General features: G+C 37.3%; 1 protein-coding gene across 1 annotated transcript in view; it reads left to right on the top strand.

Moving 5' to 3' along the window:
• The window catches only part of USH2A (usherin), a 401,466-nt gene that overhangs the window by 169,245 nt on the left and 205,913 nt on the right, over positions 1-26,308 (top strand). The window contains exons 30-31 of the mRNA XM_068939839.1: positions 4,469-4,582; positions 7,117-7,278. Of these exons, the coding sequence (XP_068795940.1) occupies positions 4,469-4,582; positions 7,117-7,278 (276 nt within the window). The remainder of the gene's footprint in view (positions 1-4,468; positions 4,583-7,116; positions 7,279-26,308) is intronic.

The raw sequence follows: 26,308 nt of genomic DNA, 5'->3' as shown, positions 1-26,308 counted from the left end.
AATTTACCTGTAAAAAAAAATTGAACTGAGTAACCTTTCAAAATTCTACTCTTCCACTATCCTAGCTGAGTGCTTTTTTTTTTTTTTGGTAGATGAGGAAAAGAACATTAATATTTGCACTACAGCTATAAGAGTAAATAACTTTTTATGTGAGTTATGGGTATGGGCAAGTGGGTTTTGTTTTATTTCTATGGGAAGACTCCTTTAATAAATGTGTTTTCAAAACTCACCTCAGTTTATATTTATTTGACCAATCCATTATGCAGAATAAAAGCTATACAAGTTATCATAAGCAAGTGCGTGTGTTCGTCTCTGGACACCTGGTGCTGCATTGAGGCAGCTTTCTGAAAAAACACGATGACAGTTTGGGACAGAGAAGCAACTGCTTTCACAAAGTTCCTTTAATTAGATAAGGAAATTACTAGAATAGCATTATTGTCTTGGAATCCACTTAACGATGTTTATGAACAGGGTATTAACCCTCGTATGTTAGTGGCAGAACAATTTTTTTCCTAGCTAAGAAATACTACTTTTCCACTCAAGAGCTGCCAGAATATTATAGACTCTGGCTGAATTATCCAAAGATGAGAGATCTCCCTTTTAGATATACTGAAGAAAATAATGTCTGTTTTATAGAGAAATGGAAGGAAAAAGCTGGATATTTAGTCTTCTCGTATACTTTAAACATTGGAATGATGAACGGAGTGGATATACAGATGCAACTAGCTCTGCCTAGTCAGCCCGTCCGTTTTACCAGAAAATCATTGTTGGCCCTTTTCTACTGTCCATGCCAGTGTTTTTATCCCTTATCCACAGGAATGAAGCTAGTGTTTTCGCTCGGGAACAACTCTTAACACTTAGCTTTAAATATTACAAATAATTAAAGCTCATTTAAATAAAATATAGAAAATTAAATACTAGTTTTGCATATAAAGTGGGTTTAATGTTCTAGGTGTGATTCCAGATCACTCTTTTAGACTGTTAACTCTACATTCATATTTAAGAAATGACATTATTCAGTTTCATGGGGTCACTGTGTCAAAATGTCTGTATTAGAACTTAAATTTATTTCCAAAGGTTCCTTAAGTGGGCAGATAGGAGTGGTGTGTTAGAATGATTTACAGTCTCTGATTCCCCATGCAGATTTTAAGGCTTGGAACGTAGTCTGTGATGTAAATTTTAAGTCTAGATGGATTCAGCTGCTCTGTAGTGGCATACTGAATGAACAGGACTCTCATCCCAAATGTGGGAGGCTGACTCTATTCTTAAATATTGATGGGTCCTTCTATTTCTTTGTCCTGATCAAGCCGGCAATTTATCTACCTCTCACCTGTTAACTTTAACAGCACATATGCACATGTGGCTGTGGCCGAATTTTGCTTTGTTAGCATCCTTTCTTGGAAAGCTGTATGGACTGTTATCGAGTCATCAATTATCAGGTATAGGAAGGAGATGCCAGTCTGCGAGTGCACAAATTGAGGAGTAAGAAAAAGTTTTTAAAAGCCATCGACCATCTTCATTGGATCGTAGGCTATTTCTTATTGCAAAATTTATTTTGCTGTGCTGTAAATTAATGCACTCATAGCAGTGATGATCTTTGCTATGGGACTGCTGACTTTGTACTCTAAGATAGTCAGGCACTGAGTGTAAATTTCACTGACTGACTAAAAGTGCAGAGGAAATGAGTGGGTAATGAGAGCAGAGCAGCCAGTTCTTTAATTGAATTAAAAGCCGGGTGACACCAATGCAGACACCTGTCCAATTACAGACAGGCCAAGGTGTTTACCATTGCTGTACAAGCGATTTGAAGATGACAGAAATCTTTCCGCCCACAGATTAACATAATGAAGGAGAACAGATTACAGTGGATGCTGGCCAAACAGATAGGTTGGCAGCTGAGAAAAAAGTAGTTTGCTGAAGTATGTAAATAAAATCTGTGCACTTTCTATTGCCTACCTATGCAGCACATCTGTTTCTTTGTTGAGCGAAAATAGTGCAGAGTATCTGTATGTGCAAGAAAGATGTTAATTATGAAGTAAAATATTTTCTGAATTGCTGCCTTTGCTGAAAACATTTCTTTTAAGCAACAGATACCTTATTTTTCAAAAGGATTGATTTTTTTTTTTCCTTCAAATTCTCACTGTCCTTCACAAACCTGCTGGATATCATGATGCAAAACCTATTGCATTGCAGATTCATCATGTAAAATCTTTCTACTTTGTCAAAAGTAAAAAGCACAGCCAAACTAAAACCATGTACTGCTATGGGCATTTTTCTGGATGTGTACTACCATGGCTCTCCATGCCTGAAGGCATTGGTGACCCGACGGAATGTCTTCCATCAGAAAATGCAAGGGGCATTAATTCACTGTTTCATAAGAAAAGAATGCTACAAGTGCTAAATGTACAAATAAAACTAAATTGCATCCTGAAGCACAGCAGAGTGAATAGGGAGATAGCATTTATACTATACTGTGCTTCTCTTAAGCAAGACGTGAAAATGTCACAGTTAGAGGATTTGGTTTCTGCACATGTTTATTTGCTGAAGGTAATTCAACTAGTACCTTTCTCATATTTAACTCCTTAAAATCTGGAAATAAGTGTTTTGTCTGTATTAAGTCTTAAGGCAAAAAAAAAAAAAAAGATTTTTATTTGGCAATGAGGTTTCTGTGCTGAGTTTACTGTAGGTTCCAGTACTGCTGCTTCACAGGGATACTAGCGCTTTGAAACATCATTATTTTCTCTTTTGTGCTTATTGAATGCTCTTAAAATACTTGGCTTCCATCACAAAAAGAATACAGGCAAGTTTGCTTGGGTAGTGGCTGCCACAGCGCTGTAGCATTTACATTAGCTTGTAAGATTGTAGTACAACTTTTCACTATTAACGGAGGATTGCAAAATCAAAAAGATAACTAAAGAGAGTTGAATCTGATCAACATTTTTACTTTAGCCCACCTATGCTGTAATCACTGTGGTTACTTCCGATTATCTCTTTGCATGTAAGAGTAGAACTTGACCTCAGAAAATTCTTCGCAATGTCAGCCTTCTAAGTTTTTGAATAAATTGTAAGAGAAGACACAAACATTACTAATTCAATGAAAGCTAACCTCGTTTTTCCATGTGAACACACTTATTAGTAAACACAATAAAAAAAAGTATGTACTTACTTTATGTGATTGTGAGTATAAAAGGCTTATGAGGGGGAAAAAGACTTTCTGCCTTGGGCCAAGAGTCTGTTGCGTTCTATTTAGTAATTCGTTGAAAAGTAGTAATATGGACTGATTTCCTCTGCCTGATTGAGTACTGAGGGGCTTTGCACTCTCATTATATTAAGGGAGTTTAGACCAAGAATTACAGTTCTCTGAGGTACCAGTGTTTGCACAGCTGCTTATGCAATGATTCAGCTTTGTAACATTCCAGTATGGGATGGTTCTTAAATAACATATTTTTGCGCTGTAAAAATAATTATTTTTTTTTTAATGCAACACCCCATTGATTTTACTAAAAGCCATTATAGTAGAGGTGAGAACATGGTTCAAAATGAAACTTGACATGAATTGACCTTCTTTTAAATTAATTATTTCTGCATTTTCATTCCATATTACTTTATTATATGACCTACTTTGAAGTAGGAACTGCGTGGTGGTTTTGAAAATTACTGAAAAATGAATTAATTTCTATGTAGTCCTACCATATTTCCTGTTGAAATACTGCTTATTTTTTAAGTGATAGGGAGTCCCTAAGGTATTTTTTGGTAGTTTGTTTTGTGTTTTTGGGAGGAACTGTGTGTCAAACTGGAATGGCATGTAGCCAGTCTGTTTGTGGGAATCCAGCAAGTTCTCTTCACTGATAGCAGTAGGACCTGAAAAAGCACAAGCTTGCAAATCCTTTTTTCTTGTAAATCATTGTGTACTGCGTCATCGGAATTACGTGACCATGGTAGTATAGCAAACGTATGTCTCATACACTGCCACTAAAGTAATGGAACACAGCTGGGATGTTTCATACACGAAAAAGATTTGAGCTTCTGGATGAATAGGGGTAACAGTGCAGACGTAGCATTAAAACATTTTTGTTCTGGGAGAGAGTGAAAGTTCCCTGGAAAAATAAAATGAATATCTGAATTAATTTGGTGAGGGAGGGACTAAGAAAAAACCTGAACTAATTGTTGTTATTATACTAAATTATGCACCTCAATCTTGAAATGGTGTCTGTTATAGTGGAGAACTAAAGGAACGTAGCTGAATCAACAGTATACTGAATATAATAAAATGCCATTTACTCATAATTTATTTTTCAAAATTTAAGTCATGGCATATTGGAAATGAGACCTTGAATTCTTTTTCCTTTGCACCCATAACAATGGAAGCAGGTTATGAAAAATTTTAGTTATTTACTTCCGTCTTTGAATATATGTATAACAATCTGTACAATGTACATGTATAACATCTTGCTTGCTTCTGTTGCAGGCATATTGACAGGCTTGCATCCCTTCACAAACTATGCTGTAACCCTAACTGCTTGCACTTTGGCTGGCTGTACTGAGAGCTTGCATGCACTGAACATCTCCACTCCACAAGAAGGTAAAGTAATTTCAAAGGTCTTGACTTCCACATTTCAGTCATGAATAATAAAACAGGAGAAGAGCTAAATGCTGCAAAGCCATTTGCTGGAAAACCCCAACCTAATTTGATGACAAAGTGCATTGCCAGGCCATAATTGCTCCATTTTTTGGGGGTGTGTGAAAATGAATCAAACTCCATACCCTTTAATGACATGCATCTTTAATAGCTGTAATGCAGATTAATGGGCTTTTTAATTGCTGTTACATTGTTCATGCAAGAGCCTTGTCATTAATATGAAGCATCTGAAAGATTAATGAAAGCTTCCTCATTTTACTATGGCTCAGAAGTAAATCTAGAGACAGTCTGACTAAAAAGAATTGATTGTATGGCACAGTATGAAATTGAGAATCAAACGGTTGATTTCCGTGGTTTCTTTTAACTGCTAAACACCAGCAATAGGCAACAATTATTTCAGTGTGATGAAACCTCCAAATGCCAATTGAGTTACTTATTAATCACGGTTCATATTTTTCCTTCTTTTATAAACTCTTTTACATTTTGTTGTGCTCAGACTTAAAGGTTTTAGTGTAAATTAGTGTTTCCTAAGCTTACATTAAGATCTAAAGCAGAGAGAAAGAGAAAATATGTTACAGTTTTGGATTTAGAGAGTAGCTTGGTAAGTAATACACATCAGTTACTGGAGGAACTGTTCCCAGAAGATCTGTACCATATCTAACTCCATTCTCAGTTAAACATAAAGTCCAAGTCAGTTTTTTTTCCTGATCACACCACTCTAAAGCCGTGTTAATCAAGTTGACATAATCAGTTACTCCAAATTTATATCAGTAACGTAGTGAAGACTTTGACTTGTATTTTTAGAACAGTATTTAATTGTTCATGATGTGGTGTAGTTTTCAAAATTCCCTCACTCCCACAGCCCTGTCTCGTAACTCTCACAGTGCTGTGTTTTTAACAAGACTTTTCTTTGTTCTATCTTCTCTTGTAATTTAGGTAGTAATACAGTACCAATAAAAGAAATAAAGTTTTAGCATGAAGTTACATGAATTACACCCATGACGATCAAAATAATGCTAGTGTCGAACTGTAAATGGTAATAACAAGAAACTGTTACCAAAGCAGATATTCATGCAAAGAATTGTCCTGATGGAGTGTACCTTCTAATATTGTTGGAACTTAATTTTGATGTGAACACATGAACAATTGTGACCAGCACCAATCAAATTAAAACCCAATTATTGCCTGTTGAAACTTCTAAATAAACTCACTGAGTTTGTCTGGTAGCATTGTCGGTGAAACTGTGTAGCCTCTGAAAGGCAAATAGTTAATGGACCCTGTGGTGGAAACTTGAAATATGGTATTGTATATGTCTTTTTGCAGTAATACCATGATTTTAAAAAATTGTTTATATCTCATTTTCTAAGCTTAGTAAAGGTACTTGCTAAGGCGGGAGCTCTACGTGTGTTTTAGAAAAATACCCACAGTGTTTAGATAGTCTGTCGTATTGGGAAGGTTTAGGCAAAAAGAATTTTCTTTTTTTCACCCCCAGAGATCAAATAAAGCCGTGGGGAACATGTTTTATTCCTCAGAAGAACTGAACAAAAAGTCAGTGTGTGAAGTTTCTATTTTTGAATGCTCTTGTTGCATGCTCTTAGTAACAATGAGTTGATGACACGTAAGACAGACACCATATCACACCCTCCAGCTATCTCTGTTTCCCTATTGAAACATTCATTACTTTATATTGTTTTCACATCGCCAGCCAGTGCTAGTTATTGTTTTAAATTGCTAACACAGAGCTTGTATATTACAAGATATTCCTCCCAGACTAAGGCCGAAGTTCTGCTCCCCTTGCAATACTCAGTGAGATTGCTTGTGGTTCTGAAATATAACTCACGGGAAGGGTGGGAGAACTGGCCTTTTACATTATTATCCGTTACCAACTTTCAGTATATTACGTACACAAATCTGTGCTAAACAAACATTATTAACTGTTGAATTGCAAAAAGTCTGAAATAAGGGATGTTTGCATATTATAGCATCAGCATTTATGATTAGAAAAAAATGATCACTTTGTAATTTGGAATAAAAAACCTCAAGAAAGAAAAATTAACTTTTTCTAAAAATAGACTGTACTAGAATCATGTCCCCTTCCCCTTTCTGAATGTTGTCAGTCATGAAAGATAAAGTCATACAAGCATAATTATTATTCTAAAGAGCAAAGCATATAGCCTTGCCTTTCACAGAAGTTTCTGTTTGGCTAGGAAACCTCACATGTGATAGGAGAGTTCTCAAAATGTTGCTGTCTTGCAATCAGTAGCAGTAGTAGTAGTTGCTCACTAAAACTATATGTTATTTGTGAAAAGCCAAAAATACTCTTATATATTACTCCATCAGACTTGCAATGATTTTAGAGCTGCTTCTGATTTATTTTCGTAATGTCTTAGGAGTGTGATTAAGATTCCCTCCCTTCTCTCCCTCCTTCATTGCCCATTATATATATAATGCATTATACGTTTTTTTTTTTTCTGCAGCCCCTGAGGATGTGCAGCCCCCCACAGCAATATCCTTTCCCACATTGTTGCTGATGAGTTGGAGTCCACCAAAAACACCAAATGGTATTATTACACAGTATACTTTATATGTGAATGGAGTACCAATTTATTCTGGGAATGGAACCAAATATGTTGTAAAAGGTAAGCTCTGTGCTAGGTACCATGTTGGATGGGTATCTCGTAGCTGCTGTGAGTTTCCTTGAGTTACCCTGCTTAGACAGTCAACTATGTTACTCCAGTTGAAGGTGAAGTAAGCCAGGAATGAGGCTATATGGAAGATGTAGGGATTTTGGACTGAGCTGTGAGGTTGAGCCCTCTGTTAACGTGAAAGTATTGATGAGGTTAGTGCTTTGGCTCGCAGTGTCAGACTTCAAGATATTTCCTGGCTGAGGCTGAAATTACGTAATTCTTCTGCTTCCACATGGACCTGGGTTACAGCCCATCATGCTAACTAACTCTTATTCTCCCTGGAGGTCATTATTTAACAGCAGCTCTGTTATTTCTAGTACGAAGTGACCAGACTAGTGCCTTTTTTAAGGTAAAGCATTACTTATTAAAATAAAAGCATTTCAGAGAAAAACAACTAAAAATAAAATAAAAATGGCCTGTGTACACTTCAAACCCTGATAGTTTCGTTTTTTAAGGGAATCCTTCATAGAACTCCTCTCTGTTGGGAGTCTCAAAAATAAGTATATACCTGCCTTTTGCCATGGAGTCTCTAAATCCTGTTCTGTGTTACCCTGTTTCACAGGATCTGAGTCATCTTTTAATAGTTTTTAGAACTTTTTGATCTGTTAGCATCCAGCTCTCAAAACAAGTAAACCGTAAAGGAGTTTTGTCTTGTTGGAGATAAGAAACGTGACGTACAAATTTAGTAGTTTTCCCCACTGTTGTGCTTGGATGTTCTTAAATAGCAAGCCATTGTGTTGCTTTCTGAACAGCCCATGTTTAAGTCACTTGCTTAAGGCATAAAATAAATCCATTTCCAATGAGTTATGCAATCTGTGTCAATAGTCAATTTATATCAGTATTCCTAAACTTTTGCATAAAAGCTACATGACTGTTATTTGGCAATATAATGAAGCATAGTAATCTGACTTCCTATTTTAATTTTATTGGTTTAGTTTAATTAGGTATCCAAGTCATTTGTTCAGATTAAAATTATTCATACCATAAAAAATCAAAATAAATCAAAATGTCAGACTGGAAGTATCGCAGCAAAACATAATCACTACTCTAGTCCAATCAGAATTCGTATATGTTAATAGGTACAAATAGAACTAAAACATTTTTATTTCAGACTACTCAAGAAAAAGGGTGTCAAGGCCTTTCTTTCTTTTTAATGTAAGGCCTTAAAATTCAAGGCCATTTCTGTATCTTGAGTTAGTATAAAACATATTTAAAAATTGTTATAGTTCAAATTTCTTTGCCTTGCACAGGCCGTAAGCTACTGGTGTGGTGGGTCAGTTTTGACACTGAAAAATGAATCCAGTTAGAGAACCTCCTGAAGGCTGTTGATGATCGCTATAATAAATAGTGCACACTTTAAGTCAAACTTTTTCATTCTGAATTCAAAGGTAATGGATTTTTCGTAACCATAGTAACCTTAGTGTATTTCTGGATAAATACATGAGGTATATACATTCTGGTTTTATTTTTGAATATAAACTACCACATTATGTATTACTAATAATATGAAAAATAGAATATAGGTTAGCGTAATGACAGCTCAAACTAGTATGCATTTTTCTTCTGCAAAAGAATAAATATTTATCAAAAGTATAGGTTCAATTAATTTCCCCCTTCCCTTCAGTTTTCTGGTATTCTTGTAGTGCCATTTATCTTTTTTGCAAGATCTCCATTAATCGCTTATTACCATCCCATAACACTGTTTTTAAGAATTTTGAAGAGGAAATAATTGTGCTTCCAATCTTATTAAAATCATTATGGAAAGTTCATCACAGGTATTTTTACTGGTGTGTTCATACGCAACCGGGTTGTAAATTGAAGAGGAACATACAAGATCAGGGGAAATGGTCACCATAATACAGTTTTTTTTGTTTGCTCATTTTTACATTCAGGTCTGATTGTATCCTGACCCATACCTAAAATGAATGCTTATTAATAGAAATTGGAATCAAGTGATTTTTATAGTTGTGTTTCTAGTTTTTCTAGAAACTAGGAATAGGACAAATTGAAAAGGCTGAGGATTTGATTCCCCACTTCTCACCCCCCAAATCTTAAATGATTGCATGGAGCTTTTTCAGCTGTATCGGATTACATTCAGCTAAACTAGTCTAAGGAAAACTTTTGGTTCATAAAATTCCTAGAGGAGCTTTTGTTGCTTTTACCTATAAATTATTTATTTTTTTTAATTGTAATTTTGGTAATTCTATTCTGACTGAGCATTTCATAACTTTGTTTTCAGTTATTTTTTTAGGTAGACCTAAGATATAATAAGAATAGAGACTCCTGCTTATTCTCAACCAACCTTTTGCATAAAAAGAGAGAACAATTTCAGCCCCTGAACTTCGATTACAGCAGGAAACGTCCTGGCTGCCCACAGACTGCAGAACTAGTCTAGCAGAAGTGGGCCCAGGGATGGCAGTTATACCATCTTTTGTAGAACCTGAAATTTAGTTCTAGTTTTGTAGAACCTGAAATTTAGTTCCAGGGTCTTCAAGATGGGCGAGGTTCTTGAGCTGGAATCCCAACTTTCTCCCAGTATAGTAGTATTCAGTAGGATCCAGTCTCCTTACCTTGGTGTCCCATCTTTATCATCAAGATTTGCAGTATCTTGGTGGTAACGAGAGGTTCCTTTTTTTCCCCTCACTCCTTAAAGAGAAGACTAGTGAATCAGCTCATGTTGCCCCATGCAGGAGTGCATGACAGGCCCTCTTGCCCACTGTTCTGAACATGATGTGGAGATCAGACTGCTTGCTTTGGTTCCATTTTATTTAGCTGCCAATTTTTCACTTTGCCTGAGGGGGAAGAAACGATCTGAGCTAGCAGGTTGGGATTTGGGTCATTAGAAATCCTGGTCATTCTGAATGAGGTCTTTACAAAGTCTTGCTTACATCTGTGTATATCTTTAATTTGAACCATTTTTGTTTCTTTTTAGAGCTTCTCTGTAGGCTAGTGCTAAAAGAGGTATAATGTAATTTTGTTTTCTGCAAAAGCAGTTTTACATTGAAAAGTTGAGTATTTGACTTCCAGAGTTACACTTATCTCTTTCCCTCTTTCCTGCCTTTCTGGCTTTTTCCTTATTTTTATCCTTTCAGTATTTATTCTAGTGTTGCTGTTGACTTACTACCTCGTAATAATATGCTACTGATCCTAACTAGAAAGCCAAAGTTCATCCTCTTTGGCATCTGTTTCCTCTTCATTCGCCAAAATGATTTTCCTAATTTAATAACTATACAGCTGAGTTCCTGATTAGTTGCCTATACCAGAAAGCCACAGATTCTCTCTCCTTTTTTTTTTTTTTCTGAAAATTTGAAATGCTATGTCTATTGGAATGATTCAGTTTTATTTAAAACCTTTCATTTTAAGAAGACTTCTGTTCTGTCCAAAAATTCGTACTTTGCTGATCTTCACTTCAGACAGTGGGAAGCGTAATTGGTTTGTGCCCACACTAGTTAATCCATGACTTGAGGAGGAATGTTTTCTCAATACTATAACTGCAAATGTATTGTTAGCTTTGTTCCTGATCTTGACAATTGTGGAGAGCTTGAAATACTCATTGATTTTCATGGAAATTTGAGTGTTTGTTATCTCTAGGGGTTGAGCTGTAATTAAAAAGGAAACCCTTTAAAAGCACATATGGCAAATGTACACTTTACCACATTGAGAAGGGGCATCCATTAGGCATCCCTTATCCATTAGCGTCTTTAAATATTTCCCTGTATTGACAAATCCAGTTTCTGTGTTGTGAGTAATAAAGCACTAACAACAAGTCAGCCCCTGCACCCCAGCACCTTTGCCTCAAGCTGCCATTGTTTCTTCTGCTTTGGCCTTATGTTGTACTACTTCTTCATGCTATCTGGGTGCTATTTCACATCCTAAATTACAGTGGAAGCTTAGTGTGCCCTATTAGGTAGGGGTCTCCAGAGGCCTAGAACGAGCCAAGAGAAAATACGAAATTCAGGATCCTAGCTGGAATTTAGGTTGAGTGAATCCAGGCCCTTATTTTCATGCTCTTGGATCTTATATCTGAGAGTGCAGAAGCTCCTGTAACAAGACCAACAGCTGCAGCTCGGGAAAAGAAATTGCAACAAGGGTCCTGCTGTCTGAAATTAGATATTTTACTGTTCTGTGGAGATGACCCAGTAGCTGTGAGGAGATGGAGTAACTTGTAGGGTTGTATCCCAAATTCTTAACAAAAATCAGATGATCATGTACAGACTGATTTTTCAAAGGCTTTTGACTTTGGAAAATTTGAGGGTTTTTTTTTCTCCCTTGTAGAGAGGAAAATGAGTGCAAACATGCAAATGCTCATAGGCAGATTAGAATTTTCTGCTTTAAAGTGTGGAGATTTCTTAATGTAATGTTTTTGATTTTTTTTTTTTAATCTCAGAAATTTTCCTACCTGCTTACATAAAAGATAAAACAGGATGAGTATTACACTGGAAAGTATTAGACAGCAATGGCCTGCGTTGATGGTGCCAATACCATCCAAAATGCATTAAGGCATAAGTAGAGATTTCTAGTGACAGGTAATGGTCAGACGTGACCAAAATGTTAAGTTTTGTTTTGGTGGAAACCTTATCATTATAAAGACATATGCTGAAAAAAAGATTAGAGTCAAAATATTCCTCTCTGTTTAAATGCTGCACACTTGGCAGACCAAAGTGTATGTTATCTAACCTGTTTACAAAGGAGAACAACTTTGCAGATATCTTGAGAATACAAAATATTTGTAAATCTTTCTTTGTGATGAACTTGGGGATGTACATGTCTACATTTTCTGCAGCATTTGGTACTAGACCATGTTAGCAAATTGTGTTCATATAATTTCCTTAGCAGATTCTAATGGTTCTCATCATGAATCTTTAAAAATAAGATATTCTTATTAACACTCAGCTGTGTGAAACTTAATTTTCTTTACCAAGCTGTGAGAAATATTACTAGTATTTCAGGGAAGAGATCTGATCCACTGCATTACAAGGGCAGATCATCAGCTGAATTAAACCAGTATAGAGTTATCCTAAATTACATCCTCCACAAGTTTAACAAGCATTTCTGATGTCTATGACAAACAGCTTTGGATTAGTTTTCCAGAGAAAGTATTAAAGAGAGCCTTAGAAAAAGTGAGAAAGTTATGTCTTCACGATTTATTCTGAGAGCATAAACTAAACTTTGGACTATTCAAATTGATACTAACCTGAGCGTTAAAGGGCTGATCTTACCAAATCAGGAGGACGGGATGGGAGCTTTGTTTTTCTCTGAGAAAGAGGCAGATGTTTGAGACCTTTGAAAAGTGAATTCGGCATAACAGAACTTAAAAAAATGGGAGAACTAAAATTAGTACTTGTATTTTTTTTAATGTTACTGTAAATCAGTAGTAATTATAGTATATACTATGCACAGCCACACACAGTTACTGCATTTTAATGAAAAGTGGTCAGTTTGTTGTTCTTTTTACCCCTGTGGTTAGCACTGCTTATTTTAAATGATAGACTCATAACAAAATCCATCATGGCATCAATATTGTACTTATTGTAAAGTGAAAACAATTTGAATGAGGGAAAGTCCACAGAAGAATTGTGGTGTAGAGGATAATTGCAAGGAAATGTGTCACTGAGAAAGCAATACTTCATATGTTTTATTAAGATATCACCGCTGTCTCGTGATTACTTTTCGAATATTTTTGAGTTATGGGAGTATTTAAAAACACTGATTTCCTACCCTGAGGATTTGTGCTCCTTTGTTTTAGGACCTGCTCAAAGATGAAAGAGAGAGCTTCTGCGTTAAAGGACAAACAATTGAAAAATTCTATAGTCCTCTGGTATGGGATTATTTCCCGTCTTCGAAGTTGCAGTGAAATACCTATAAATACCAGAATAAACCAAGCCTGTTCTTTCACTAGGATATTTTGGGAAGAGTGGTTTACTATCCAATATAATGTTGGTGTCAGATTTATGTTTATTACAACTCCAAATTTCACAATTCTTGAGTTTGCTCTGAAGCAGAGACTTGCTTTACAGCGTTGTGAGCCTTGCATGTGACCCAAAGAGATATGACCCAAAGTCTCTTTCTTATTTGGAGGCTCTTGCAATAATATGCTACAGTTCCAGGCCCTACCACTCATACATGACTTAACAACATATCCAGGTGATAAGGCATATAGGAAATAACAAGTTTTCCAGGATGGTATGTGAAGAACATCTGCTACAGGCTTTAGGCTGGCCTGAGCATACCTTTACATAACTTATATTGGTGCACCTAGCACTAGAGGGCAGAGTGCACCAGTCTTATCGAGGAAGAGGCCTTCCTCTAGAAGTTGTACAAAAACTAAGAAAGCACATCTGATACACCTGAACTGGCAACACTGACATTGCCAGTGACCGGTAGTACTGTGATTAATTCTGCAGACCCAGAATGCAGATTCAGCATGCGCAAAACCAAAAGGCAAATGGGCTGTCTGAGTCTGGCGTTTCTGTATTTCAGCTTCGAACAGAAAGATCTGGTCCACTCATTGGACTTAACAGGACAGATCTGGGGAATTTAGAAGGGTGGGGGGTTGGGGTAAGGGTAAAAGCGTTATGTTTATTTGTAGCAGCTCTGTTGTATCATTTTCTATTGCAGTGCATTAATGCAGTGTTAAATAAAATCTGCTTATTTAAAATCCTTTTAAATAGTGTTTAAATATTTCCTGCTGATACAATCTGCTAAAGTAGTTATCCTTGCTGCAGATTTCAGTTAACCTTGTCGCAGATATTAAGCCTGAAGCTACAGAGACTTTTAGGGGCCTTGATTATAGAGCAAAACCTAATGGTGTCATTATAAAACCACAGCTGGACAAGCTTCTGGAGTACTTGTCCTTTGATCAGATTTGGGTAACACAGCAAGCCAGGAGAGAACTCACGCTAACCCTGCTGGAATTGCTGAGCTCTCAGGTTGTTTGAGTAGCACTTTCCAAAAATTAAAATGCAACACGAATTATAAAGTGAGAGGGAGTGGTGCTTCCCAATCTTCTGTATGTACAAATGCAAACTGGAGCAAATAGCTCGTCCAAAGCTAATAGCAGTGGAACAGGGAGAGGGCTTTTTTCTCCTTTCACTTCTGACCGTATGGAAATATTTTGGCTTCTGGTTTTAAACAAAGAGAAGAAAAACAGTGATTTCAAGGCTTATCAGTTTAAATTCCTTGACAAGAACTAAAAACAATCAAAAATGTAAACCTCCCAGGTTATTTTGTCACATGATCTTATTTCACAATTAGTTGTCAGAATTAGACATATTTAGGCTCTTCGTCCTTTGTTTGGCCCTTCACAGATATGTAGATGGGTAAGCAGATTTAAAGATGTTGAGATCTCTTTGAAAGATAGTGTATACTGAGAAAGATAGATTTGAGGCATGTATTTGGTGGAGTTCAGTTTGTAAAATTTAAATACAGCCTTTTCTTTGGAAATGGCAGAGCTGATTGTCCACATATTACCATCAAGGTATCTTAAGAATACTTCAAAGAGTATAGTAGAGTGTATTTGTGTGTAGTATATTTGTGGGATGAGAAGCAAATCTGGCTCGTGTGCGGTGGTCAAAAATCACTGAACGCTACATAGTGTGAAAGGGTACACTTTAGTTATTACCTTTGTCTTAAGTAATTGGAAACACGATATATGAACCACTGCATCATATAGCAACCACTTCTAATGGGATTCATGCCAAGGCCTTATCTAAAGCTTACCACACTCAATACATCTTGGAGGTGTTCTGCACTGCTATGTGGATTTGCAGGTCTTCTCCAAGACATTAGAAACACTGCTGTCAGATAGGTGTAAATTCTTGTTTTGCCACTTTCTGATTTCATTTTGCTCTTGCGTTGCCTGTGTGAACCTTTGTAGAAAAAGTCAGCTAGTCTCATGCATCTTGCCTACCTCCCTTCTGGGATTTCTGAAGGGTGTAATCTATTTCTCTACGTTTTGTCTTTCGTCAGTAAGAACTTCATAATAGGCCGTATCAGGTGATATAAGTGCTCTTTGTGAGCAGTTGTCACACAGTGACTACTGTTTCCTGTTAAGCATTGGGAGTTCTCGTTAGATCCATAAGAACTGGAAGACACTTTCTTGGCTGTGTCGCACTTACAGCCTGAAAAACTTTTTGCAGGATCTTATTTCCAGTAGTGGTTCTGTAACTGTAGTTTGTCTGAAGCTAGTAAGGGAATGCTGTATTCTTTTCTAGTTTTAATTTTGCTAATAAAACAGATGCATGAGTATGTAATTTAAGTCTAGGTTTCATTCAGTTGCACTTTTGTTAAATGCTTTAGAAAACAATCAGAAACTGTGTTTAGTTTTATATTTAACTTCTCAACCATACATATATAGATAGAGAAAAGCATTTCTATTTTTCCAAGAGAATTTTTGCTAGGATCATTTTGGCGCCTCATGATGGTTTTTGCTTAGTTTTAGGAAATGCTGGTCTCATATAAATAAAGATATGACACCTTTTGCACAGACGGACTAAGGCCAAACCCGCAGCTTGTGTTTGAATCCCTTGATACCGTTCATAAGGATATACCTCACTTAGATCTAACTTAATAGGCTTGCAAAGAGTGGAGCAGCCTTCCTGATCTTATAATTAAGATACATAATGAAGTTTCTTTCTGAGATTTTCCTTATGCCCTGAAAAAGATACTCGTATTTCTCCTTAATCATTTAGGACCCAGCCCTCATGACTGTTTGGTCTGCTAAACTGCCAAAGACTTGAAGTACATTCAGTTTAAGATAGATACTTTCTTCCAAGGTACTACTACGAACTGTGTTGGTTTTATTTATCAACTAGGTAATTATTCTGACTGAAAGTAGTACAAGTGTTGCTGCTTAGTTTGCAGTAGATACACACTCTCCTCTATGCATCAGGTGTGTTCCAGCACTCCGTTAACACCGGTGGCATATTAGTGAATGGTGACAAATTACAGGCAGTTAACACTTGTGTAGGGTCCCCAGTCATATGTTCCTTATTTCTAAATTTTACCAACTTATTATCATGAGGGTGTTGAGTCAGTATCCATCACTTAAATATTTTTAGCAATTTAATTATCAAAAAGCAGAAAGCTATACTGAGACAGTTGTATGAAAAGGTGAATCTTTGATGTTTGCATATTTTTTTCAGACCTGTTATTTCAATAAATCTGAGAATGACTTCCTTAAAAGTGGCGTTTCTAGAATACCTCACCAATTAATATCTTTTTAAGTTACTGGAAGTCCAGACTTTCCTGAATGTTTTCATCTTTCGCAAGTCTTGTCCTGTATGTGAACAATACGTGCCTGAATGTTACGAGGCCATACAGTAGTTGGATATAAGCTTGATTTTTAAAATATGTGGGAGTTTGAATGACTGGAGGAGGATTCTTGTATTTTCAAAATCTGTTTCCATATCTGCATAAGTTATTTAGAAACATTTGCGAAGCAGAAATCATGTCAGAAAGACCATGAAAGGCTTTCTTGAGACTTCCTTCCCTTTTGAATCATTGCCAGGAATCTAACCTAGGTTTCTACACTGATCACCTAAATTGTTTACACAAAGCTTAATAGCCTTTTAGTCAGTATTGAACTCCATCATGTTTTCCAGTAATCTTCTGTAAAATATTATAATTTTATGGCAATCTATTTCTAATTGACACATTTTACCTAAATTGTAGTTTGGCTTTGAAAGCTGCTGGGGGATCTCCTTTTTTTTTTTTTTTTTTTTTTCCCTGAGAGATGTATTCATATCATATAAATAGGGTAACAATTTAAACAGATGTATTCCCAGGAAAGTAACTGGTGCATGGGCAAAACAGTTATGTGGGCGTAAATAACAGGTAGGAAGAACAGTAGATTAGTTTTTAAATAATGCTTAGTCACTTTAAATGTTTTTAAAGTGACTGAGTAAGTAGATGAGAAACAAAATCATTACTGTTTCAGTGATGACTGCTTTGGCTGTACTATATTCCCTTATTGCAGATGCAAATTTAAGTTACATTTACAATATGCCTGTATTGATTTCTTTCGCTGCATTCCTGGGTATGTTTACAGCTGTACGTAAATAAACATCTGGATTTATAATTTAATAATGGTGCTATTCGTTCATATCAGTAAACAGTGGCATTGCACAAGGTCTGCAGATGTAAGGGAATAAATGGTCAGCTGAGGAAGTGTGAGCTTTTAAACCAGTAATAATATATTGCATCTGTTCTGTATCAGGAAATATATCACTAGCAGTTTCTAATTTAAATTTGTAATTTAATCAATGAAACCTCTGTTCTTTCTGTGAACATCTGTGGTTTCCATTGATGGAGATGCATAAATATATACAATTTTACACAAATATCTGGAAGGAGACTTTTGATATTTTGTTTTAGGATTTATCTAGTCAATATAAGCTGGGTTTGTTAGAATCAGTGCTGAATAGGTATGAGGGGCAGCTAAAACACAGCATGTTTTAAACGTAAGAATTATGTTCAGACCAGACCTTGAAACCAAGACAGAAGTCTTGGTTTCAAGATTTTGCATGAATTTATACAGAATTTATACAGAATTTTGTATTAATTGATATTTATTTCTGTGTTGTGGTACAAAAAAGGCATTGGATAGGTCAACATGATTAAATGGATATCCCTCAGTTGGAAGTTTTTGTCTGCAGGCGTGGAAGCTCTGCCAACGACTGGACGCTTTCTTGTTAAAGGCAGCGGGTGAAAACCTTGCCATACCCTCCGTTAGTCTCCTCCATTCAGGGATTTATTCAGTGGAAATGGTTCTTCAGAGGTGACTACAGAGTTTCCCTAAAAGTTTCCGAGTCTCATTATGGTCTTGCTTACCTGTCCAGGATCATCGGCGAGATTGGCTGATTTCGTGCAGAGGGTGTGTAAGCGGTGGACATTTCCACAGCCTGTTCTAGGAGAAGTGTATAGAAGGAAATCAGTCAGTAGTGGAAAGCAGTCCTTGTTGATGCAGAACGTCAATAACATCCTTCTGAAAGTCAAATTTCTTACTGACACCTCTAAGTCATTTGCAGAATGATCTTTGAATATTGCAGGGAAAATAACGTAGCTTTATCCTTTAGTTTGTAAGTAGTAATAACTTAGGCTCCCTGTGCTAATCCTAAGTGAAGGCTACAATTAGTAAGAGTGTTTCTATGTTTTTTAGATGGGAAGCTATATAGAATTACATAAAAAAAAATTACACCTTCTATCACACCCCCGCAAAAGACTCCTAAGGGATTTGCCAACATTACCTGATTCATTCTCAGTGCCAATTTTGACATTTATTTATGATCATTTAATTTTAATATTGTTACCCATTTGTTTTCGGATCAAGGAACAATCACTTAATCCAATTTAAAAGCATGTCCACATATTCTCGTGAGCTGGTGTTCTAGCCTTTTCATCGTCTCAAGCTAAGGGTAACAATTTTCTCCTACATATCTATGCTATTGTGGTGCCTGTTGCTATTTTTAAAAGTTAGGGTAAAAGTATTATTTCCCTTGTAACTGACATATTTTGAATTTTTGTGGTAAGGCTGTTGGGATTTAATATCATTGTTGCAACGTCACATAGCAATGTCACATAGCCATTTTTAAACTCTTAAATTGTACTGGGAATTAAAATGCATGCATAACTGAAATCTTTCTCCTTAACTTACGCACAAAGATAAAATACATAGAACGTTAGTCAAGGAACACTCAAAATATTGTAAGGCACACTGAAGAAAACAAAAGATTAAATAATAAAAAAATTAGAATGACTATTACTGGAAAGAGAGAGGTACATGCCTTAGCTGAACTATGAAAACAGGTTGCCCAGCAGAGATTGAGGCAGGATAAACAGATGGTAGTTAGAACTAGAACATAATTAAAAATATTTGCACACAGGAAAGGAAAAATCCAGGGAACGAAACCATTTTAGTTTGAAACAGTTCAGAGAAATTACAAGAGAATTTCTTTCACCAGAGAGTCTGCCCCTGGTCGTGCCTCTTTGGGGGATGCATTAATCAACACAGCAGTGCTCCAGCCAAAACTGACGTAAGCATTACAGCAACTAGACTAAAATCCTTCCTTGTTCCTGTACCTTATCATCAGGTGAAGAGCGCTTTGTAAAGGTAGAACTGCTGTGGTGGAAGCTGCAAGCACTGCGAACTCTGTGGCCTTCGTGTCTCATCGTATAAATTGCTGTCACAATCGGCATTAGTTTACAAGTTTCAGCAGCGATGCAGAGGACTTGAATGGGCATAAAGATTATCTTAAAATACTATCTTCCTCCATAAGATCCAGCTAGAGGAGCAGTATGTCACGTTAACTAAGAAGCATAAGGAAGCTGCAGTGCCATGTTCTGTGTTCTCTTTGTGAGCAGGCGGGGGACTTGGGTTTCCCAGAGCTGTTTACTCTGGCACCTTCTGAAAACACTGCCATTTAACATCTGCCTCTTACAATTGTGTCCTTGAGTACTGCAAGCCAATCCAGAAAGGTAACACCAGTATTGTAACAGGGAGCAAATATTTTTCCATGTTTCCAGATAGTGTGTGTTGCTCTTCTGTAAAAAAAAAGGAGGCTTTACTTATTAAAGCTGAACAAGTTAGCTAGAAAAGAAGAATGATAGGGCAGCAGGAGTGAAAAATATACCGTGTTCTTACATGCATGAGATTGGAGGAGGAGAGGGTTGGGGTGAAATTCAGAAGTCTCTTAAGGGTTCGCCACTTGTGAATTATGCATCTCACTCTCACTAGTAGGCGTAAATGCATAATTCTAATCTGTTCTTATTACTAATTTATAACATGCAGTAGAATGTAAATTCTCTGCTTCCTTTGTACAAGCTTAACATGCCTGTTAAGGTATGCAGATATTTCAGGGAGTCTACATAGACAACTTTCTTGGCATAGCACACCATTTCCAATTAAAGGGCATAAACTTCAAACAACAAATTAAATCAGCTCTTCTCTTCCCCTCCCCCCCATTTTCTGGAGGAATATACACAAGATGTAAGAGATAAGGGAGAGGATCATCAGACAATAAGAGTATTCATGTTGAAATAAACTACTCTGCATTATTATTATTTATGATAGATACTGTTATTAATAAACTGAACGTGGGATAGAGAAAAGGGCTGCAACAACCAGTAAATTTATGAGACTGGGGACAGACGCATGCTCTTTTTTTAATATAGCTGGCACTGATCGATTTGTGTTTTTCCCTGATGATGGTTTATGCTATTATAACTGTGTGGTGGCCCTTTACCATTGAGTTATGGTTGCGAAGCACTTCACAAACGAGAACAAGCCTCTGAACATTATATCCTAATCTGCACATCCTATAGATACACAGTAATACAGAGCAGCTGACTGCACCACCTGCAATCTGTGTACATACAAGCATGATTTATTCTGGTAATCCCAGTTTAATGCATTACATCAGATTGTGGTGGTTATGTTGTCTGTTGACATTACTGACACTACATGACATGACTGGGTAGTGCAACATGTCAAGTTGAAAGTTGGGCTTTTCATGGATTTTTTTCCTTTTTTTTTTTTGCTGAAAACAAATGTGAAACTAATGAACTAGGAAAAAAAAAAAGGAGAAAAATTCCAATAATTTTCCCCAACTGTATGTCAGCCGTACTAATGACTCAACAGCTAGGGCTGACTCTTCTGGTGAGGACAGAGGAGAGCAGGTCTAAGTGCAACATCTTTTACAACCCTCTCATTCTGGGGCCAGCTGAAGACTATTTTGGTTTTTGCAGTCTTGGAACAGATCTAGCTTGCTCTAAATTGCCTTGTCTAGGAACCGTGCTTAGAAGCTGAGTCCTCCCACCTTCCCTGTTACAGCGTCACGGTAATGTTTTAGCAAAACCTGTTATTCCCTGACCATAATTCAGATATACAGGGCTGTTCTGGTCCTGGAAAGGTGATAGTATCTCTTCTGCAGAAACTTAAATCACATGATGCCTTGCCTGGGTGGTGAGAGTTGTTCTCTAAACATCTTGCATAGCTGGCAGGGTACAAAATACTGGAACAAGTCACCCATAACCAATTTAGTGTCGTATTTTTTCTGATTGCATTCCAATATCTAGTCTGAGTATGCTGTGTCAAGTTTCTGCTTGCTTGATAATATTTTTGGTTGAATATTTTATTCATAAAAACATTTATTTAGGGATCAAAATGATATTTTGAGATATAGCATGCATATCCAATTTTAATAAGTAAAAATCTGTTAGTAAAATGGTTTATTTTTTGGTCAAAATAAACATTTCTCATGGAAATTATTGCCTTCTCTTTCTCCTCACACAGTGTTTATAGAGTTCTAAGTGGTCTCAAGTACAGAGAGAAGTATAGAAATCTTGCAGGGAATCTGTCCCCCACAAATGCTACTTACTATGCTGCTTATAAAAATAGTTTAAAAACTACAATGTTAATATTTAGTGTCTCTCTCCCAGAATTTAATGTATAAAGATTATTTTGAATCTTCTTGTCATCAATAGATGCTCCATGATTTTGGATGAGGTGCATCTTTCTGAATATTTCACTTTCTAAATTGACTATATGTCCTCTTATTTCTGTATTATTGAAAGAGGGTTCCTGGGAACATAGATTTCTAATTGCTTTTCTGTGTAGCACTTACTATCTTAAATACCTATATGATATCTTCTTATTTATCTTCTTTTCTCAGGTTGTCTTTTCAGCCTGTCTTCCTTAGAAATTGTTTGTGTGCTTGTGCTTTTTCTTACCACCATTTTCCAGACAGCCTTTACTTCTGCGATCTGCAATATATGCTATTCCACATAAGACTGCACTATTGATTTCTATAAAATGCAGTATAATAGTTGCTGTATTACTTACCATATATCCTTACATAACTTAATATCTTACTGGCTTCTCTAACCACAGCTGCACACTTGGATGTGTTCTTAAGTGGGTTGTAAAAGTGGCAGTCAGGCACTTTTCTTGACCTGATACAATTAATGCAGCACCAAATGTAAGGTGAATGTGAACTTTTTGTTTTTGCCACTCCACCAAGACCAGAGTCGCCATCAGGAGCAGCTCATGGAAGTACAGGATGTGCATCTGTTAGTTAGTAGGCCCATGTGTGCTTGGTTGTACTGTGAATCCAGAGTAGTACTTCCAGTTTTGCTGCAGGAGGTGTCTGAAATTCAGATTTGCAACAGAATTGCCTAGTGCAAGTTTATTGTTGTAGCTGTGAACATAAAGCTGAAATAGTACAGTGGTAAACTGTTCATAACATCTTTTTGCTTTTTCATAATTTCACATGAAGGATCATGATTCTTATGATGTCTCCTAACAACTCGCCTCTTTTTAAGCAGATGACAATGGCTGGACTGCAAGTGTTCATGGATGGAAAATCTGATTTTGAAAAGCAGGGCTAATGAGGCCACACTATGTGCAAAGAAATGACTACCTTGGCATCATAGAGAAACAAAACTAAGATAGTGATATTAGTATGTCCACAGTTACTTCTACTCATGTGCCTGATAAAAATGAATGTTCTCTGCCCTTTACCTGCTTTCTTCCCCTCTCCTCTTCAAACTCACTTTACTTGTCCTGTTGTTATAACTGAAGTAAACTAAGAAGGCAATGGATAGTTTTAATTCTAGTAAACAAGACATAACTTGAAAGTTCATTAAGTGTAGGCTTTGATGCTGAATGTTTGTGCTGACTGGCTAGGTGTCATTTTGGCATTGAGAAAAGTCTTAAAAAAAAAAAAAAACAGATGAACAGGCCTTCATATTTTTCTGATGGTTGCTCTGAAAGCTACAGAGTAAGGAGATTGGGAGCGGGAATGTTCCAGGAGTTTCGTACATGCACTGTGATACTTACGTTGTCAGTGACATGGGATATCTTTGCATTCAGAGTGGGAGTCAGATACAGTTTCTTAGAGGATTGAAAGATAAGTTAAAATGTGTTTCTCATGCTTCCCTTCTTCTAAGGACTATAGTATGTGGCATTCACAGCTTCTGATGATTTGAGTTTTCTTCAGCTGATCACCTTCAGCATTTCAAGCTAGTATGTCCTAAATACAGGGTGAGAACAAGATTTGAAAAAGGAACCCATAGTAACTATCTCAGGGATAAGAGTTTAAAACCATCCTCATGGTACTATTTTTGCATTGCAAAAAAGATAATATGCATGTTTAATTAAATGGATGTATACCTTGCTAGAATAGGGTTAAAACTAAGGACTTCAACAAGAAACTAAAGAGGAAAGAAACAAATTATTCAGGAACTGAGGCTAATGTGGCCTTTTTGAATTGGCTAGGACAAAATGTAATGTTTGGGGGATGAGTTTGTGCTCAAAGAATCACAGAATCACAGATCGTTTAGGTTGGAAGGGACCTCTGGAGATCATCTAGTCCAACCTCCCTGTTCAAGCAGGGTCACCTAGAGCATATTGCCCAGGATCACATCCAGACGGCTTTTGAATATCTCCAGCGAAGGAGACTCCACCACCTCTCTGGGCAACCTGTTCCAATGCTCTGTCACCCTCACAGTGAAGAAGTTTTTTCTCAGGTTCAGATGGAACTTCCTGTGGTTCAGTTTGTGCCCATTGCCTCTTGTCCTGTTGCTGGGCACCACGGAGAAGAGGCTGGCCTCATCCTCTTGACACTCTCCCTTCAGATACTTGTACACGTTGATGAGATCCCCTCTCAATCTTCTCTTCTCCAGGCTGAACAGGCCCAGCTCTTGCAATCTTTCTTCATAGGAGAGATGCTCCAGCCCTCTAATCATCTTGGTAGCCCTCCGCTGGACTCTCTCCAGGAGTGCCATGTCTTTCTTGTACTGGGGAGCCCAGAACTGGGCACAGTACTCCAGGTGAGGCCTCCCCAGGGCTGAGTAGAGGGGCAGGATCACCTCCCTCGTCCTGCTGGCAACACTCTGCCTAATGCACCCCAGGAGACCATTGGCCTTCTTGGCCACAAGGGCACACTGCTGGCTCATGTTTAACTTGTTGTCCACCAGGACTCCCAGGTCCTTCTCGGCAGAGCTCCTTTCCAGCAGGTCAACCCCCAGCCTGTACTGGTGCATGGGATTATTCCTGCCTAGGTGCAGGACCTTGCACTTGCCTTTGTTGAACTTCAGGAGGTTCCTCTCTGCCCACCTCTCCAGTCTGTCCAGGTCCCTCTGAATGGCAGCACAGTCTTCTGGTGTGCTAGCCTCTCCCCCCAGTTTAGTATCATCAGCAAACTTGCTGAGGGTGCACTCTGTCCCTTCCTCCAGGTCATTGATGAATATATTGAACAAGACTGGACCCAGGACTGACCCCTGGGGGACACCACTAGCCACAGGCCTCCAACTTGACTCTGCGCCATTCACCACAACCCTCTGAGCTCGGCCATCCAGCCAGTTCTCAAGCCACCTCACCGTCCACTCATCTAGCCCACACTTCCTGAGCTTACCTAGGAGGATGTGATGGGAGACAGTGTCCAAAGCCTTGCTGAGAACTTGCAAAGAACTACAGGAGTTTCAGCTGATAGACAGTAGAAGGATTTTCCTCACAATATTTAAGGGTTATAAGAGCATAACCAGGGCACTGTTACTAAACATGAACAAGAAATAATAGATTTTAAATCTTTGCTATTAAAACATAGTTATATTAAAAACCAGGTAGCTATTGTGGAGCTATTGCTTTTCCAAAAGTGATAGCTAGTTTGGTTCTACCACATGCATGTAATAATTACATTAATAGTTTGAAATCATTGCAAATTGAAATGATTAAAAACCCTTTTATTTCTCATTTGAGCCAAAGGTTTTTTCCTCTCGAGGGTGGCTTTTTTAATACAGTCTAACAAATGACTATCATGTTTTTGGTGTTTCTGGCATGTTAGAGGGCTTTGTGTTATGCTCTTTAATTCCTCAGATAGAGACTGGAGGTTGTTCCTTTCCTGAACTCTTCTCAAGAGTGTAAACCTCAGCTGGAATGAGGATTTACTCCTTTGTGAGAAATTTAAGAAACCAGCAATTGTAATTGCTGAGCATATAGCTTCTAAAAGACATCAGCATTTATTGGCCAGCTAGAAGCAAGGCTGTTTAGTCCAAATGCCATTTCCTCAAAGTCTTTGTTGGTTAGAGAGCAGAACAGCTACTTAGGGTGCTGCTTGAAAGTAATTATTTGTGACCTTGAGTTTATCTGTCGTCTTTCTTTTTCTTCCTTACCCTTGCTCTTAGTGGCTTCACAAAATTCTTTTAATCCTCACTCTGGGATGTTCTTCGTTATTAATATCTAGCAGAAGTTGCTGCTGTTTTCTTAGAAGATTGTTCTTTTCTGCAATTAACGGCCTTGTTCCACTCATTAAAGGTCATTCAATTCTAGATTATACAATCAAGTACATAGGAACACTGTTTCCTTGGGCTTGATCCAGTTGCCTAAAATAGGCAACTAAAATAGGCAACTAAACTAAAACTAGGCAACTAAAATAGGCAACTAGTGTTAATTGCGATGCCCCACATTTTCTGAAATATTTTCATGGGTTTGGTGGGCATGGAAGGGATTTACAGCAGATCTGTGAAAAAGATGCAGCACAGTGTAAAAACTTACCTGACAAGATTGCACCTTAGTCGTAGTTCTTCAAGAGTTGGTATAAGTTATTGGTTCTTTATAAATGCAGAAAGCACGATATACTGTACCAAAAGTTATATGTGAGTTGTTGCTTGCTTTAGGAAAATGGTGGAATGGAAAGAATGCTAATGATACGTGAGGGAGCAAGTCTGGTTATATGATACTGGCACCTCCTTTATGAATTTGATTTTTTTTATTGTTTTGATATGGTAGTGCATAGCAATCAGATGGCATCACTGTATTTGGTGATGTGGTTTTATGGTCTCAGAGAGTTTCCCATCTAATTAAATGTTAAGTTACTGCAAGTTAATTTAACAAACAACGTGAAAGAAGATGAGAGAACCAGAGTGAGAATGTGAGCGATGAGCCCAAGTAGTCACGCAGTCTAGTTACATAAACAACTTGGTGATT

The sequence above is a fragment of the Struthio camelus genome, chromosome 3, assembly GCF_040807025.1.
Source record: "Struthio camelus isolate bStrCam1 chromosome 3, bStrCam1.hap1, whole genome shotgun sequence".
Taxonomy (NCBI): Eukaryota; Metazoa; Chordata; class Aves; order Struthioniformes; family Struthionidae; genus Struthio; species Struthio camelus.
The sequence above is the reverse complement of the archived record's forward strand: the minus strand, read 5'-3'. Positions and strand labels throughout refer to the sequence as shown.